Raw genomic sequence first — 19,132 nt, 5'->3', positions numbered from 1 at the left:
TGGATGCGGTGGCATGAACTTGTGGCCCTACCTACTCAGGAAACCAAGGTGGGAGGATCGCTTGAGCCCAGGAGTTCAAGGCTGCAGTGAGCCATGATTATACCACTGCACTTCAGCCTGGGTGACAGAGTGAGACCCTGCTTCTAATTATAAGGAAAAAAAAAAAAGAATCTAAAGCACAGCCAGAAAGTAAAGGAAAAGCAAAAAAGCACAGTGTTAACCAAAAGAAGAGAACATTTCAAGAAGGCAGGTATCAAGGGTATCAAAAACTATGAAGATAAAAAGGAAACAGTGTCAGTGGAGCGATAAGGAAGGAAGCCGCCGGGTGTGGTAACTCACATCTATAATCCTGGCACTTTGAGAGGCCGAGGTGAGAGGATTGTCTGAGCCCATGGGTTCAAGACCAGCCTGGGCAACTTGGCGAGATCGCATCTCTACAATAATTCAAAAAATAAACCAGGCGTGGTAGCATGCGCCTGCAGTTCCAGCTACTTGAAAGGCTGAGGTGGAAGGATCGCCTGAACCCAGCAGGTTGAGGCTGCGGTGGCCATGAGCGTGTCACTGCACTCCAGCCTGGGCAACAGGGTGAGATGCCAACACAAAAAAAAAAAAGAAGGAAACCAATCGTGAAAAAGTTGAATGAATAGGAGGTAAGAAAGAGGAGATGAACGGTGGAACCATATCTACTTTTTTAAATAGTGTATTTTAAAGATGGGTACAATTCAGGATTAGGTAACAAGTGGACATCATACAGGTAAAGTTTGGGCCTCCCTTTGGTCCCCACTTTGCCCGGTTTGAGATCAGGTACCCTAATTGATGTTGTGTCCCCTCCCACCCCTACCCTGGCAGTACACCACTACTGCCGATCGCTTTCTTAGAGTATTATGGTAAATGTGGAACCATGTCTTTCAAAAAGGTTGGCTTTCAACTGCCTTAAGCAAGAACAGGTCAGGAGTGGGAGGCTAAGTATCTTCTTAATGTGTCTTGAATGGGGAAAGGAACCCAACAGAAAGATATTATTGGGCTTATAAAACGACATTATCAAACTTGTCAGTTAAACAAGTACAAGGCATATAAATGAAGCTTTCACATCACAGGGCTCCTATAAGGAGCTGCCTTCTCAAATGGAGGGTCAGCCATTGAGGTCAGCAGCCTCAGGGGACCCAGCTATCCCCACACCTCAGCGTTCATGTCCTTGTGTAATCCCTACCCTTAGGCAAAGGCTGGATTTAGCGATTAGCATCTAATATAATACAGCAGAAAAGATGAACTGCCACTTTCAAGATGAGGTTATAAAAAGACTGTGGCTTATGTCTTGACCACACTCTTACATCACTTGCCCTGGGGAAGGTCAGCTGCCGTGTTGTGAGGCAGCAATTGGGAGAGGCCTGTGTCTCAAGAACTGGAGCCTGCTAACGACCATGTGTGCAAGCGTAGAAGCCATGGAAGTAGCCGTGGCCACCACCTGGACTGCAGCCTCATGAGAGACCTTGCTCCAGATTCCTGACTCAGCGAAACTGTGAGTCATGAATGTTTGCTCTTTTAAGCTACTGAATTTTGGGGCAATAGATAACAGTTACATCATTTTATCATAAAGAGTAGGTTAGCCAGTCCAGTGCGGTGGCTCACTACACAGGACCAGACTTCAGGAGGCCAAAGCAGGAGGATGGCTTAAGCCCAGGAGTTTGAGACCAGCCTAGGCGACATAGAGAGACCTCGTCTCTACTACTACTACTACTACTACAAATAATAATAGTAATAATAATAATAATAATAATTAGCCAGGCATGGTGTGGATGCCTGTAGTTCTAGCTACTTGGGAGGCTGAGGTGGAAGGATAGTCTGAGCCCAGGAGTTTGAGGCTGCAGTGAGCCATGATTGTGCCACTGTGAGGCTGCAGTGAGCCATGATTGTGCCACTGCACTCCAGCCTGGGTGACAGAGTGGGTAAGCCAACACTTTCTGAAAGTTTGGTCCATCAACCCTGGGTTTTACTGCAAGCTTCCACGAATGATATCCAAAATGTCTTATTAGGGCACATTGTTCTTAAATTTCTGCAACCACTCAGTAGAATAAACTACAACCACGTCTATTAGCAGAGAAGGAAGGAAGAGTTGCCACTAAATAGTTGATAAATCCACGTGGGCACTGGTCACTCGGATCGGCTGTATCCAGTGGACTCAACAAATTCTGTGATTACTCCTCTCTGAGGGAGCTGTCCATACATTGCCTAAAGACACAGACGTTTGCTCTGCCAATATAATTTTTAATCTTTTATCTTGTGAGCATGTGTAGCTGCCCCAGATCTGGCATTGGTCTGACTTTTACTTTCCAGGCCCTTCCTGTGCTCTTTCTTAACAAGGATCATCCTCCTAGGTCTCGCTCTCCATGTCCTGGAGGACAGAAAGCAGAGCCATCTGCAATGGCCTCTCTCCTTGGGTGAATTCAGTGAGTTTTCCCATGCTGTGCTTATCAGTCTCTAGAACAACTTGGTCCAATGTGTAATAAATAAAAATCTAGAAAGCAAATCTGTACATGCCAATTAAAAGGCACTTGACTTTGATTTTAAGATGCAATTATTCAGAGCACACTTAGTCTTTGAATCTATAAACCAAAATGCTCATAAGCCTTAAGGATAGGAAACCACCAACCCTGCTTTTGAGGTACTGCACTTGGTTGAGAGATCATTGAACCCATCTTCTAAGGACTTCCTATATGAAACCAAAATAAGAGGAAAAATCATCTAAACAATGTTAATACCTACATTCGTTTTTCTCAGTATAGCAGACATCCCATGGAAATCCGGTTTCTTTCATATTGCCAGCATGCAGTTTTGTTTTGTTTTTTAAGAGATAGGGTCCTGCTCTGTGCCCCAGGCTGAAGTGCAGTAGTGTGATCATAGCTCACTGTAACCTTGACTTCCTGGGTTCCAGCAATCCTTCCACCTCAGCCTCCTGAGTAGCTAGAACTATTGGTGTGTGGCACCACAACCAGGTAATTTAAAAAACTTTTTTTTTATAGAGATGGTGTTTCACTATGCTGCCCAGACTTGGTCTCAAACTCCTGGCCTCAAGTGTTCCTCCCACCTTAGCCTCCCAAAGTGAGCATCTGGCTAGTGTGCCATTTTCTAACATCTGTTCCGACATCCCTAAGGTCAGAGAAGTGGCTGGTGATTGCTTCAGGCCATGGACAGCACTATTTTTGGTTTTCCAGAGAAAGACAATAGAATGATTTATTCGAGCAAATTTTTTTTTTAACATTTCTCTCTTAGGGTTGGTATAGTATTGATGATGCAATAAAAGATTTTTAATCTAGTTAAAACTTAGAAGTATCCAGATTAGCATTTTCCCAAAAAAGAAAATCTTTTAAATTGGGCAGACTTTTGGGGTCACTTAGGTGCTCTGGATTCTTCTAAGTTCCAATTGCAAGAGGGAAAATTCTGGGCAATATACCAGTTTCCTCTAATAAGGATGGAGGACTCAAGACCCTTCTAACTATGATTTAAGCCTAGGAATTAGGGGAAAAACACTTGGTATTCAGTAAGATTCATGTTCTGTACCTTTTTCATAGGCCTGGGAAGGCAAAAGATTGGGAAAGTCTTCACTTGGAAGGACAGGCTCGGGAATGTTGATTGAACGGAAGGGGCTTCCTTGAGCTTGCTGTGCAGGCCCGGCCTGGGAGCTGTGTTCTTCTTTTTGAGTTTTCCTAGGAAAGAAAACAAAGACAAAGGAAAAGACAAAGACAAAGGAAAGACAAAGCCAGTTTGACTCTTAATATCTGATAGGTTAGGAAGTACTTCAGTTCAAACAAACTCAAGAAAATATCTAAATGATTCAGTAGAACCATAGAAGTTGCTGTTTTTGTAAATGTGACGTGGTCAAATATTAGCAATTTATTTGGTTCTACATAATTCATCACCTAAACTGGAGAAGAAACATCAGATACCTACAAATCACTGTCTAATGAGAATACCCACATTCTTATTTTTTGTTACTGGCTTCCCTATCTCAGACTCCTTAGAATTTGCAGTGGGACAGTTTGCTTGGGATAACTTGTATTCTCTTAACAAAACAACTCAAAGTTACCAAAAAGCAACTGGTCTTCAACTGAAAATGGTAACTCCTTTTTCAAGGTCACACAAATATTATTCCCATATTTCTATTTTAAATTTGGCAATGTTAAAAACATACATGTAGCAGTAAAGATTATTATGTTTAGTGGTGAAACACTACTGGATTCAACCTGGTTGAGACATTGTTTAACATAACTTTATTTTCAACTGTAGAAGTAAAATAATAGTAGCATTAGAGAAATTTTAGAAAACTATTAAAAAAGGAACATCGTTGGTAGTTATTTTACCACAACAGTCATTCTTTTTCTTTCTTTTTTCTTTTTTTTTTGAGTTGGAGTCTCTCTGTCACCCAGACTGGAGTACAGTGACCGCTCCCAGCCACTGCAGCCTCGACCTGCTGGGCTCCGGCAATCCTTCCACCTCAGCCTTCCAAGTAACTGGAACTACAGGTGCGCGCTACCATGCCTGGCTCATTTTTTGATTTATTGTAGAGATGAGGTCTCACCAAGTTGCCCAGGCGGGTCTCCAACCCATGGGCTCAGGCAATCCACTCACCTCAGCCTCCCAAAGGCGAAGGATTACAGGCTGAGCCACCGAGCCTGGCTCATTATTTTTAAATATATCTTTCTGGCTGTTATTTTACCTGTTTTTACCGTTGTAACCAAAGCATACACACTATTTTGCATCCTTTCCATTTCACACATTGTTAAATACATTTTTCCTTGTAATAGTTATCATTCACTTGTTTGTTTGTGTGTTTGTTTGTTTGTTTGAGTCAGAGTCTCAGTCTGTTGCCCATCCTGGAGTGCAGTGGCACAATCACAGCTCACCACAGCCTAGACCTCTTGGGATGAGGCCCTCCTTCCACCTCAGTCTCCCAAGTAGCTGGGACTACAATTACGCCACCACGTCTGGCTCATTTTTTGATGTTTTTGTAGAGATGAGGTCTCGCTATGTTGACAAGTCTGGTTTCAAACTCAGCTAAAAGTGGCCACGTGCAGCGGCTCAGGCCTATAATCTCAGCAGTTTGAGAGGCCGAGGCAGGAGGGCTACAATCCTTCTGCCTCGGCCTCTCAAACTGCTGAGATTATAGGCCTGAGCCGCTGCACGCGGCCACTTTTGATATTAACCAGCTTTTATGGCTCCGTGACTAACCTCCATGGCGTGCTGAACTGTGGGGCACAGTGACCAACTATTTAGATACTGATAGTGAGGAAGGTGTTTCCAGCCCTTCTACATAAGCCATTGTTGATGGGTTTGCCTTTGGTAAATGTTTTTAAGACACTCACTTGGCTTTAACTTTTCTAGATTCTCTTCGCTTCTCCTGTTGCAGCTGTTCAATTTTCTGCTGCATCTCCTCTTGTTTGGAAGTGATGGCCTGGATCATTGACATGGCATTACTTAGCTCCTCCTAAAAAATAAGAATTGCTATGTTTTATACTGACTGGGACAGGGGGTAAAAGTACACAACATAATCAAGTACACCATAACTTTTTTTTTAATTCTCATTTTTGATTCAGGGGGTACAAGTACATGTTTATTACATGGACATATTGCGTACCAGTGGGGATTGGGCTTGGAGTGACCCATTCCTCAGACTGTGAACATTGTATCCAACAGGTAACTTTTGAACTCTAACCCCTCTTTCCGTCTCCTCCCTATATGGATGTCCCCAGTGTCTATTCTTTCTATCTTTTTTAACATTTAGTTCCTACATATGAGTGAGAATATGTGAGGTTTGATTTTCTGTTTTTGAGTTAATTCACTTAGGATAATGTTCTCTAGGTCCATTTTCTGCAAAAGACATGATTTTGTCCTTTCCTATGGTTGCCACTATAAACTTTTAATACATATCTATTGAATGGATAAATGAGAGATGAAAAATTGGCTTCCACATGGCCTCTAATTGTAACACAGACCCCCCTTCCCCCCCCAAAAAAATCATGAAATAGAGATTTTTCCATAACTGGTGAATGAGCCAGAGAAAACATTTTTATATTTGGCTGTTATGGGAAAAGGCACGTTTTCTACTCCTGCTACCAAGACCAAGATCCTCTTTTCAGCCGGAAAACTGAAGAGGGGCCTACCTTGAAATAGTTTAATGAGTTCTTCATCTCAGTAACTTTTTCTTCCATGGAACATTTGCAACTCTTAACCTTTTCTTCCAAAGCATATTCTCCATGTTGAATTCGTGACAGTTCTTGCATTGCTTCTGTGAACCCAGTTTTGAGTTCAGAGGCTAGGGCCTGCAACTAAATAATCAGGAAAAGTGAATTCAATTTGCTGTAAATTCTTATAGAAGGCACCATCGGCCCTTGAGGTTTTCTCTTGTTTGGGAACCCAGGCTCCTGAAAATCTACAGACCTCATTTGCTAGTCTACTGAAGTTTGGACAACTTAACCTTGGCCATATCCTTCTAGGGAAAACAGGGTCTTCTTGACACAGCACATGCTGAAGCTTGGTAAGTGAAAGCAAGCAATTAATTAAGTTTATAAGTACTCCTGCAAGCTTCTATTTACTCTGAAGCCTTTGATTAAAATGAAATTGACTTGAAAAGAAACATATGTATGTGAAAGACTATCTTGATCCAGTAACTCTTAGAATTCTGTGAGAGAAGAAGGATGGGTCACATTCTTTCTGGTTGGTATGAAAGACAAAAAAAATTCAGTCCTTCCCTTAAGAAGTTAAAGGATAGAAAGAGTAATAGCCAGGTGTAACTGATAATTACTTTGAAAGGGAAGAAGTTTTTTATTTATAGCCTTAGATGATATGTAGAAAAGAAGGAAATGGACTTTTTTTGTTTTTTGAGTCAAGGGTCTCACTCCGTTGCCCAGGCTAGAGTGCAGTGGGACACTCACAGCCACTGCAGCCTTGACCTGTGGGCTCAGGTGATCCTTCCACCTCAGCCTTCCAAGTAGCTGGTACTACAGGTGTGTGCAACCACACCTGGCTAATTTTTTAATTTATATAGAGACGAAGTCTAGCCAAGTTGCCTAGAGTGGTCTCGAACTCCTAGACTCAGGCAGTCCTCTTGCTTCTGCCTCCCCAAGTGCTGAGATTATAGTCGTGAGCCACAGCTCACAGTGGAAATGGCCTTTTTGATGACGGTATGCTTTAATCCATAAAGAAGGCACAGAAGTATCTGGTAGGACACGATAGGAGCTCAGTTGACGTTGATGGTGGTGTAAGTCATCTTCAGCTGTCAAGCCTGGTCATGCAGGAGTGCACACAATGAACTTCTGCAGTCAACTTCCACACCTGGCTCTCCCCCGCAAGTACTAAGACAAGCTGACTGACTTCTGTGTAGCACTCTCCTCATCCATAAGATGCTATCGTATCTATTTCCCTGGGCTGTGTTGAAAGTGTGTGAACTTAGGCCAGCCACCTACCACAGACATACTCAGTACACGGGTGTTCAAAACATTTTAATGCTTCTCCCCCTTTACAGGGAAAATCCAAAAGTTAGACACAAACAGAAATGTGGAGAAAATGCAACAGTCCTAAATTTCAGTTTTATTTATTGAGCAAATGAAAAAAGCATTTTCAACAGACAGTAGGTTAAGATACTAATAACAATACGATAAGAGCACTTTCTTGACATTGACGATCTTCCACCCTGATAAGCAGAGGAACTCTTAGCTCCGCTTCTCTCTTTAAAACAGAACCATTTAGGTTCATTCCACAGTCAAGTATTCTTATTTGAAAGGAATGAAAACTAAAGTCCAGGCTCCCTAACACAGTTTTTTCTAATGTGTATTTCTAAACATTTTCAGAATCAGATCATCCAAGTGGTTCCAATCTGCATTGGCACCGCCCGCTACACAATGACTTAGTCTCCTGAATCATATTTTTAAAATACAAAATTTTGTAGCTCACTGCACCTCACAAAGGAATTCTTTCTGGGGCTAGGAGTAGGGAGAAATGAGGAACCAGAGAGATTTTTTTTTTTTTTTTCCTGAGTTGGAGTCTCACTCTGTCGCCCAGACTGGAGTGCAGTGGCCGCTTCCGGCCACGGCAGCCTCGACCTGCTGGGCTCCAGTGATCCTTCCGCCTCAGCCTTCCAAAGTGGCTGGAACTACAGGCGCGCTACCACACCCGGCTAGTTTTTTGATTTATTGTAAAGATGAGGTCTCACCAAGTTGCCCAGGCGCGTCTCGAACCCACGGACTCAGGCAATTCACTCACCTCAGCCTCCCAAGGCGTGGGATTACAGGCTGAGCCACCGAGTCTGGCTCAGAGAGATTATTTTGAGGAAAAAAAAAATCAGGGCCTGTCAAGTGTTTAGGGCCAGAAGACTGGGAAAACAACGTGAGCAATCTGTTTCTCCAGTCCCATCGTTTTTAATTAGAATTAATCTTTGTAATGGATTTTGGCACATGTCCTAATTCAGTCATCATGATGGATTAAACCACCAGATCAACAACTTCCTGGTAATTTTCATTATGTAAATTCATCTTCTGTGAGCAAAATAAACAAAACTGATGGCTATAGAATGGCAAAGCAAAAACTTGCTCAAGTTTTAAAATTGAAGAACAGAAACCCGATATCTTAGGTTTCCTGCTTGGAAGGAGAAAAAAAAAGGAACCACTATCTAACAGAAATAGGTTTCGTGATCCCTGCTCCCTTAGGTGCATGTGTGGAGTTTTCCTCAGAAAGCCAAAACCAGCAGCATGTCCTAGGGACAAGACCTTCCCTCACCTGTAAAACCTCAGCTCTCAAAAAATTAAAAACTGGAATTTCCCCATAACAGCCAGGTTACACGGGACTCTGGTAATTCTGAAGCTATTGTGTGTTTACATGCCATTTCCTCCCCATATGTTACTTTGAGCCCTTGGGGTACCTGAAATATTACTGCTTTGTAAACAGCTCACAAAACTGGCCAACTAGGGAAAGGAAGCCATTTTGACACAATCACACACCTAAGACAGCATGTCACTCACTTTTAAGATGCTGAGGGCTGTTAATATCTTTAACTGACACAGACTGGGTTTCCCATACCAACCTGACCACTACCTTGTGAATAAAAAATACTCTAAAGACATGGTCTTATCATCTTTTTTCCCCCTATTTTTTATTAGAGACGAGGTCTCACTATGTTGCCCAGGCTGGTCTCAAACTCCTGGGCTCAAGCAATCCTCCCACCTCAGCCTCCCAAAGTTCTGAGATTATAGGCGGGAACCACCATGCCAGGCCTTCTTAACATCTTTTCTCAACTGTCTCTTCGGCTTTCTTATTTGATGGCCCACAGCCCACCCCAAGGACTAGAAACGGGTGTCTACCTTGTTCTCCAGCGAGTTGAACACGTTCGTCATCTCGTTGATTTTTTCATGAAGCTGCTCTAGAGAGATTATGATCCCTCCATCCTGCCGCTGGAGGCGGGCTCCCACGGAAGACGGGTTCAGGGGAGGCTTGTACTTGGAAGCCTAGGGCACCACAGAGGGCATCTTAGGCTCAAATCCATAGGGGAGAGGGCTCCGAATTCCTCCCATTTCCTGCTCTTAATCTCTGTTTCTCATTTTCTTTCCTTCCTTGATGTCTTAACTCTTTTTAAGATGAATCTTAGCGTTATCCGATTTTTTTTCCCACTAAACATCCCACAGTCCTCGGACTTAATGTCCACAAATTCCAACGTTTGCTTTACACAGACTTTCCCTTCCTTTCTGCCACATTATCAAGGTCATGAAGCTGCTCCAAGACAATTTCAGGGACTGAACTTGTGCCTTGGAAACTCTGCAAAGTCATGTCAAGGTTTGGGGAACCTCCTTAAGGCATGCCAAATTCTTTTAACTGGAAAGAGCAAGAGCTGAGGAGTTTTGTAGTAGCACATACATGCTGGCAAGGATGCCAAGGTCATTTCTTTTACTTCCCCTAAACCCAGCTCACTGCAGAAGCAACGTAGTTTTTCTGCCAACTTCCATCTCCCAGTTTTAGCCCCTCTTTATTAACCCTAGAAATGCAATGATTTAAAATACAAAGTGAGCAGTAAGCAATCTGACTGTAGTGAGTGAGGTTCCCAAATCCTCCCTCTACACTCCCTGCAGAAGTTGACCCCAACCACCATCCTTACAGGCCATCTAGAAGCTGGTGTGAAGCCTGGTGTGCTTTATCTCAAGGATCCTTGGATGCACAGCTGGCCTAGAAGAGTTCATGTCTCCGGGTGTTTGGAGAACATTCCTCACCCAGGACTTACAGATCCTAGCAAACTTTCAATGGCGGTTTTGACAATAAAACCCATTATGGCAGGACTGGTTCCCATAGTTTTTCAATGAGAGGTCCTTTTGGCACTTAATTTATTGTCTAAAATTATTTTCATTACAGAGAAAAATAAAGAAGAAAAAGAGAATCACTCCAATCTCATTATTTCATTATAACCATTAATGTTCATATTTTCTTCTATTTTGCTCTAGGCATATAAATGCAGATATTAACATGACTGAAATCACACCGAAGATACATTTTGATTTTCCCCCTCCTTTTCCTCCCAGGATTCTAAGAAGTCCATTTCCTTATCCTTCAAAAGTTTCTAAATGTCCATTTTTAATGACAATATACTATTCAGTCCATCCTATGAATGTGACACACTTTACCTATCCATTACTCTTGTTTGAAAATTTGTGGTTTGTAATTTTTCAATATTATAGGTAATGCTGTCATATAGTGTTTTATTTAAAGTTTTATATATATTTTAGATTATTTTCTTAGAATAAATTCTTTTTTTTTTTTTTTTTGAGTCGGGATCTCACTCTGACACCCAGTCTGGAGTGCTCATGGCTCAGTGCTGCCTCAATCTCCTGGACTCAGGCAATCCTTCTGCCTCAGCCTCCTGCAAAGCTGGGACTATAGGTGCACACCACCATGCCCTGCCAGATAAATTACTAAATATGAAATAACTGTGAGTCAAAGATGTTAGGTAACATTTGATCCAAAGGGAAAATTTACTACATTGCAGAGAGGTAATCCATTCAGTTAGTTAGTAATTATACAAATATATTTGATCAGAGGGTTTGGAAAGTTGTAACAATATGGTTGTATATTCTTGAGACATTATATATGATATGCAATCTCCTAAATTAATGGACTTAGAAAAACATGTCTTGAATAATAAGATATAAAACATGGCTGAGCATGGTGGCTCACTCCTGTAATCTCAACACTTTGAAAGAGGATTGCCTGAGTCCAGGAGTTTGAGACTAGCTTGAGCAACTTGGCGAGGCTTCGTCTCTACAATAAATCAAAAAATTAACCAGGCATGACGGCTCACACCTGTAGTACCAGCTACTTGGAACATTGAGCCAGAAGGATTGTCTAAACCCAGCAGTTCAAGGCTGTGAGTGTGCCACTGCACTCCAGTTGGGGCAACAAGAGACAGACTCCGACTCAAAAAAACGAACCAAAAAAAGATATATAAAACTTAAGCCAGCCGGGCTCGGTGGCTCAGTCTGTAATCCCGCGCTTTGGGAGGCCTAGGTGAGTGAATTGCCTGAGCCCGCGGGTTCGAGCCTCGCGCCTCCCCACCCCCGGGAACTTGGCGAGACCTCATCTCTACAATAAACCAAAAATCAGCCGAGCATGGTAGCGCGCGCCTGTAGTTCCAGCTCCTTGGAAGGCTGAGGCGGAAGGATCGCCGGAGCCCAGCAGGTCAAGGCTGCGGTGACCGGAAGCGGCCACTGCACTCCAGTCTGGGCGACAGAGTGAGACTCCAAGTCAAAATAAGAAAATTAAGCCATAGACATGGAGGAAGCTGCAGTGTTTACATTCCTAAGGCTGCAAGAGAGCCTAAAAAGCAACTGCAGCTCAAATCATTAGTGTGAGCTTGGCTAGCACTAAATTGTGCCGTTTCCATATCTATTGCCTTAATTGTGGGATTCCTTCTCATGTTAAGAGGATTATACTTTTAATCCATATGCAAAATTAAGTAATCAAGGGTGAAACAATACCACCTGGCTCTGGAAAAGAGCTCTGATTCAATGACTTTGAAAGAGACATATGCAGTGGACGAAGGATGAGAGAAAAAGGGAATAGGCTTGGGTTCAAATCAAAGGGAACATACTGCAAATCCAAGGAGCAGCTGGCGTACCCACACGGATTCGCCTGTTCTGGTGGTCCTTCTCCAGGAGAGTAGCGCTCACTCTCCTGTTGACTTCTGTGACCTGATTAGAGTTCCTGCATCGTATGGTCACCAAGGAAGTCAAGTCCATCCAAAGGATTTAGAACAGGGAGCCAATGATGGATTGACTATTTTAACGCACTTGCTGCATTTTAACTAATAGTTTTCCTAAAAGTTACTTACCAATTACACGCAGTCATCAGAACAAAATATTATTTTAGTATTTGCCAGTTAGGTAGTCAAAATAGCATCCTCCTTATTTTAATCGTTGCTTTTTTAAGCTTCAAGCTTTTCTTCTGTCCATTAGTAATTTGTAATTTTACTTTTGTAAATTGTCTGTTTGTGTTCTTTGCCCATTTTCTACTGGGGTCTTGGAAGTTTCCATTTTTATTGAGTTTCATGAACTATTTATAAGTAAACCTTTAAAATACTTGTAAGTGTTGTTCCAATTTGTCTTTTCTTTTTTTTTTTTTTGAGTCTCACTCTGTCACTCAGGCTGGAATGCAGTGGCACATTCACAGCCACCTCAACCTTGACCTGCTGGACTCAGGCGAGCCTTCCTCCTTAGCCTTCCAAGTAGCTGGACGACAGGTGCATGCCACCTGGCTAATTTTTTTTTTAATTGTAGACACAAGGTCTCACCAAGTTGTCCAGGCTTACCTCAAACCCCTGGGCTCAGACAGTTCTCTCACCTCTGCCTCCCAAAGTGCCGGGATTATAGGCATGAGCCACTACGCCTGGCTGCCTTTGAATTTATTTAAAATATTTTTAAGTTGGAAAAATTTTTAATTGTGATATGAATGAATTCCAAATCCCTTTCTTTGTGATTTCTTCCAGCACATTTTTACTTAGAAAGACATTTCACATCCAGAGACAAAACAAATATTCACTTATTCTAAAATGTTGTGGTTTGATTTTTTGTGTTTAGCCCTTTGTTTTGATTAAGGGATAAAGTAAGAATCTCTTCCTTTTTTCCCCCAAAGAACCAGATATTTCTCCCAACACTGTTTGGCACCAGAGTGAATCACTGCGTCAGACTTCTTAGCTCAGAGCAATATACACATCTCGTATATATTCATTCATTCAACTCATATTTGTTGAAAATGTCTTTATATGCCAGGCACTGTACTTCATACTGAGAATACAACAGAAAGCCAAATGGACTAAATTCCTGCCCTTAGAGCTTACATTCTAGATGAGGAGACAGGCAAAAACAAAAAGTTCATGTGTATAGTCATGTCAGGTAGGGCTGGGATCTATCAAGAAAATGAAATAAGGAGATAGAAAATTGCTGAAATTTTCTATTTGGCTTCAGTTACCCTCCCTTCTAGCATGGATTTGCTTCTGTTACAGCTGATTCCTCCCCTACTTCCCTCCTTCCTCGTCCTCTTCTTTCTTTACTTCACCTCTTTCTTCTTCTTCTTTTGGTTAAATGTTGTTTGCAGGAACGCGGGGCTTAGGAAGTGTTTTTTTTAAAACAAGGATGGGGTTATGACCAGTTTCACTTCCATTGCCCGGTGTGTTCCACTGTGAACAGTTGTACTTGGATTTGTGATACAATAAGATAATGAGGCCACCCCCAGGGCAGCTATATTTAGCCAACATTCAGGGAGTGACCTACAAAAACTCTGTAATAGACTTGAAATCATACCTGAATTTAAAGCGGTACTCACGCTCACTCAAATGCCACACGCAGGTCAGAACAGAGGGAAGGTGGGCAGGGAAAGCATTTGGAAATCTCAGATCAGGGAGGCATCAAGTCAACACTGAGTGAAGACCCGCTCTGGCTTCCAAGCCTTGATTCAAGCTGGTCCCTCTGCCCAAAGTAAGCTTCCCCCTCCCCACTTGTCAAATGATCTTGTCCTTATGTGCGGGTTCAAATCTTCCATCCGATACTAATTCGTCCCTCCCCCATGGAACTTGGTCAGTGCTTCCATGGTAATCCTTTCAACAGCCTACCTTGTATGAGTTATATAGTGTATTTATTTTTCAGGTTGTGAACACTTAAAGATCCATGAGAAAATCTATTTTATTAATTTCCCATTAGGCCATGCAATAGACTTTGCACATCGTAACTGTTCAATAAAATATGCATTCAGTTGAAATGAAGCTGTTTCCTACACCCTGTCCCACAGCCGGTCTGAGTCTAGAAGCAACATGATTTTAACATGTCTTCATAAACCTGTGCTCGCTGGCCCCAGCTGGGCCCACAGCAACACTCTCTTGTGTGATAGTCCTCAGAACGGGTTGTTATTCTCGCTTTACACTCACTTAAACTCAAGAAGTCTAAATAACATTTCCCTTAAAACATCTGCTCCTCTGGACTTCTGTATTTCTGCTCCAGAGACCACTGTTCTTCCTAGTTCCCAGAAGCTCAAACCTTAGGGCCGACTTGGAAAGCAACACTTCTCCTAGCCCCCACCAATCGCTCCCTTCTCATGTTTTCCAGATAACACTGCCTGGGGTCTAGAGAGGTGCATGGGTTTCCCTAGCCCAAGCTGCTTTCATGTTACACATGACATCAGAATGAACTTCCATGGTGTATAAGAACAGAAATGTACTTTAATTTTATAGTTGGGAAGCCTGGTACGGTGGCTCACGTCTGTAATCCCAGCAGTTTGGGAGGCAGAGGCGAGAGGATTACCTGAGCCCACAGGTTCGAGAACAGCCCGGGCAACTTGGCGAGACCTAATCTTCACAATAAGTCAAAAAATTAGCTGGGCGTGGTGATGCATGCCTGTGGTTCTAGCTACTTGAACAGCTGAGGTGGACGGATCACCTGAGCCCAGCAGGGAGGCTGCGATGGCCATAGGTGTGCCACTGCACTCCAGCCTGGGTGACAGAATGAGACTCTTACTCAAAATAAATAAATAAATATACAGTTGGGAGAGAGAAGCCAAATCAATAACTATTTTAAGAGCCAAAGCAGCCCGATATGACTCTTACAGCAAAGAGGCTTTTACAGAACTTTCACCTTCCTTGAAATTAAATTACTCTCATTGCTTAAAAGGAGTTTAACCATTTTTTCCTATAACTATATTTGGACATTTGCAATGCTAATCCCCTTTCAATCCTTAACGCTCCCTGCTGAAATAGGAAACTAAAAACAAACAAACAAACAAAAAAACAGATCTTGGCCCAACACAGAGGCTCACACCTATAATCTCAGCACTTTGGGAGGCCGAGGCAGGGGGACTTCTTGAGCCTAGGAGTTTGAGACCAGCCGGGGCGACTCAGTGAGACCTCGTCTCTACAAGAAATTGGAAAGAATTCAAAAAATTTAAAACATGGTGGCGTGTGTCTGTAGTGCCAGCTGCTCAGGACGCTGAGGCGGGAGGATGGCTTGAGCCCAGGGGTTCGAGACCAGCCTAGACAACATAGCAAGGCTTCATCTCTACCAAAAAAATCAAAAAATTCGCTGGGCAGAGGGGCACGCACCCATAGTCCCAGCTACTCAGGAGGCTGAGGTGGACAGATCGCCCAAGCTCCAGAGACTGAGGCTGCAGTGACCTGTGATTATGCCACTGCACTCCAGCCTAGGCAACAGAGTGAGATGGGGGTTGCGGGGGGAAGGAAGGGAGAGGGAAGAAAAGAAAAGAAAAAAGAAAGTCAAACAGATCTTGCTCTCCCTTCCTCTCTGATGGAAATGTTGCTGCTCGGGATAATGACCATAGCAGAGGTAGCAACAGGCAAGAGAAGTAGAGTGGAGGTGAGGGTGGGATGCTGTGTTTTATAAACTGGATAACCCATCCTTCAATAGTCAGTTCTCGGCCAGGCACAGTGACACGCACCTGTAGTCTCAGTTACTTGGGAAGCTGAGCTCGAGCCCAGGAGTTCAAGACCAGCCTGGGCTATGTAGTGAGGCCCCTGTCTCCAAGAAAAAAAAAAATTCTCACCGGGCTCGGTGGCTCAGCCTGTAATCCCGCGCCTTTGGGAGGCTGAGGTGAGTGGATTGCCTGAGCCTGCGGGTTCGAGACCTGCCTGGGCAGTGAGACCTCATCTCTACAATAAATCAAAAAATCAGCCGGGCATGGTAGCGCATGCCTGTAATTCCGGCTACTTGGAAGGCTGAGGCGGAAGGATCGCTGGGACCCAGCGGGTCAAGGCTGCGGTGGCCTAGAGCGGCCACTGTGCTCCAGTCTGGGCGACAGAGTGAGACTCCAACTCAAAAAAAAAAAAAAAAAAAAAAATTCTCTCTAAAGTACATTAGAGTTGACACCCTCTGCCCTGCCTATCTTGCAGTCTTGTTAAGAGAACAAATGCAATGATGCGTGTGGAAGCAGTAGTGAGTGCTAAAGTTCTCTACATGTCAAGAACAGTCATCTTGGTTACACATGGGAGCATTTAAAACACGCTGTTGGTCTTTACCTGGTAAATCTGTGTGGAAGGATTATTCACCGGCATGTGTTCATTCTCTCCTGTAGGGAGAAAGAGCTTTGTTCAATCAACACAACTCATTCTGTTCTGTCCTGTTCTCCTCAGAGGCATGCAGGGAACAAGGGAAGGCATAGGGTCCTATGTCTGTGTCTGCATGACAGGAAACCAGTTTCTCAAAAGGAACAAAAGAGAAGTTGGTGTAAGTGGTTTTTGTATTCACACATTCTCATGACCAAACCATAACTACCTGACATACTTTTCTGGTAGAAAACCATGTTCTAGCTGGGCTCGTTGGCTCAGCCTGCAATCCCACGCCTTTGGGAGGCTGAGGTGAGTGGATTGCCTGAGTCCGCGGGTTCGAGACCCGCCTGGGCAGCGAGACCTCATCTCTACAATAAATCAAAAAATCAGCCGGGCGTGGTAGCGCATGCCTGTAATTCCTACTACTTGGAAGGCTGAGGCGGAAGGATCGCCGGAGCCCAGCAGGTCGAGGTTGCGGTGGCCAGGAGCGGCCACAGAACTCCAGTCTGGGTGACAGAGTGAGACTCCAACTCAAGAAAAAAGAAAACCATGTTCTACCACAGAGGGATGGTGGATCGGCCCAACCCAATGAGGAGTGCTTATGACATAACTTATGACATAACCAGAAGGGAATGTTCTTAAGGAGGACTGACATCTACCCAAGGGGACAGTTCAACAGTCGACAAGGCGGCTTTTCACCAGGCACCAAGCAAAGGAGGCCTGGGCCACATGTTCCTGACTTCTCCTACCTTTGACCTCAAACTTCTGAACGTGCCCTGCCGTCACTGCCAAGATCTGCTAAGGGACGCTTGCTGTCTTGGGCAAGAGGGCTGGCAGAAGGGAATTGTCAGTGCAAAAGCTCTGGGAAGGATGTAGACAGAAGAAAACGGTATTGTCAACACCAGGGACTGAGAAACACAGGGCAAGGGTATAAAAACCATTTGCAACCTAGGGAGAAAAGAGGGTTGGCTTCTAATGCACTTTTCAGAACCACATTGGATTCTGCTTGTTGCAGAATTTAGCGACTTTTCCAATTTGTCACATTATGTGAATCAAGCAGTTTACAGCTGAAACCCCTGGTTGCAAACATCTGGTAGTGTGGATGTGTAAACTGTTCCCCTGAGATGTTCTGGTGCAGGAAACCCCTCCTTAGAGGAGCCAGCCTCAGTATGTTTGGTTCATAAATAACATATCCCCTCAGCCCAGAATTTACATACACAGACAGCTGTCCCTGTAAAATCCTGATGGTTTGAGTTGACCAAAGTCCTGCACAAACTCAAGTAAAGATTATTTAGCACATTTTTTTTTTTTGAGTCTCACTCTGTCGCCCAGACTGGAGTGCAGTGGCCGCTCCCGGCCACCGCAGCCTCGACCTGCTGGGCTCCGGCGATCCTTCCACCTCAGCCTTCCAAGTAGCTGGAATTACAGGCATGCGCTACCACGCCCAGCTGATTTTTTTGATTTATTGTAGAGATGAGGTCTCGCTGCCCAGGCAGGTCTCGAACCCGCGGGCTCAGGCAATCCACTCACCTCAGCCTCCCAAAGGCACGGGATTACAGGCTGAGCCACCGAGCCCGGCTAGCGCATTTTATACAGTGTCCCGACAGCCTGGTATAATGGCAAGAACCAGGACTTGGAAACAAAGACCAGGATTCCAGACCTAACCATGACACTTCATAGCTGTCATCTGACTTCTCCATGACTGTTTCCTCCTCTGTAAACGGGAGATGGTAACAGAACGTGCTTCTATACGGTTGCTTCTAGATGGTAAAGATTGAAAGACAAAGCACTTACGCTTCTAGCCTGGGCTAGAAGGTGTTAGATGTCTATTAGTTGACTCTGTCTTATTGTTCTGAGGCAGTCCTAAAGTTACTGCTAAGAAAAATAAGTAAACAACTCACACCAAATAATATGTAATACATATTTATATATTTTATATAGTTAGAATATTATATATGTTATACATATACCTGGCATTTTCTATTTTCCAGTACCAATCTATATTCTTCATGCTCGTTACATGATGACAGGGAAATGAAAATACTTAAGCTAACACATTGTCACATTTTGAAACAGTGGTGAAACCTATGTTCCTTCAATCCTGAGTCCTAAAGCAAGTCATAGGGGAGATCTGACCTTGCTTTGTCTTGGTTTTTTCCATGGTGCCGGTTGCTTCTCTCCTCCAGCTTCTTCTTCAACATCACATCATCATTGTCCCAACTCAGGCCTCCTCCTCTCCCTTGCACCTGCCAATGGAAATCAAGAGTCAGGGGTAGCAGGTAGAACTGGCGAAGAAACTGGACTTAATGTGCAGACTTTAAAAAATTGAAAAGGACACAGCTTGGCATTTATGCAATTTCAGAAGAGTAAAAATAATAAATTGAGTAAATATTTAACTTGACAGTAAATATCATTTTGTAAGTCAGTTTGAAATTCATGACTCATATTTAGGGTAGTTTTTTTTTGGTTTTTTCTTTTGAGTTGGAGTCTCACTGGGTCGCCCAGACTGGAGCGCAGTGGCCGCTCCCAGCCACCACAGCCTCGACCTGCTGGGCT

At 43.5% G+C, this 19,132-nt stretch overlaps 1 protein-coding gene across 1 annotated transcript in view; it reads right to left on the bottom strand.

The window, feature by feature from the left end:
• ARHGEF33 (Rho guanine nucleotide exchange factor 33) overlaps positions 1-19,132 on the bottom strand; it is a 90,407-nt gene that overhangs the window by 24,493 nt on the left and 46,782 nt on the right. Inside the window, exons 5-9 of the mRNA XM_021717597.1 lie at positions 18,713-18,822; positions 16,547-16,596; positions 6,159-6,323; positions 5,361-5,482; positions 3,559-3,704 (exon numbers count right to left, since the gene is read on the bottom strand). Of these exons, the coding sequence (XP_021573272.1) occupies positions 3,559-3,704; positions 5,361-5,482; positions 6,159-6,323; positions 16,547-16,596; positions 18,713-18,737 (508 nt within the window). The 5' untranslated portion in view covers positions 18,738-18,822. The remainder of the gene's footprint in view (positions 1-3,558; positions 3,705-5,360; positions 5,483-6,158; positions 6,324-16,546; positions 16,597-18,712; positions 18,823-19,132) is intronic.

The sequence above is a fragment of the Carlito syrichta genome, unplaced genomic scaffold (assembly GCF_000164805.1).
Source record: "Carlito syrichta isolate Samal-C Ts95f unplaced genomic scaffold, Tarsius_syrichta-2.0.1 Scaffold309881, whole genome shotgun sequence".
In the NCBI taxonomy this organism is placed as follows: Eukaryota; Metazoa; Chordata; class Mammalia; order Primates; family Tarsiidae; genus Carlito; species Carlito syrichta.
The sequence above is the reverse complement of the archived record's forward strand: the minus strand, read 5'-3'. Positions and strand labels throughout refer to the sequence as shown.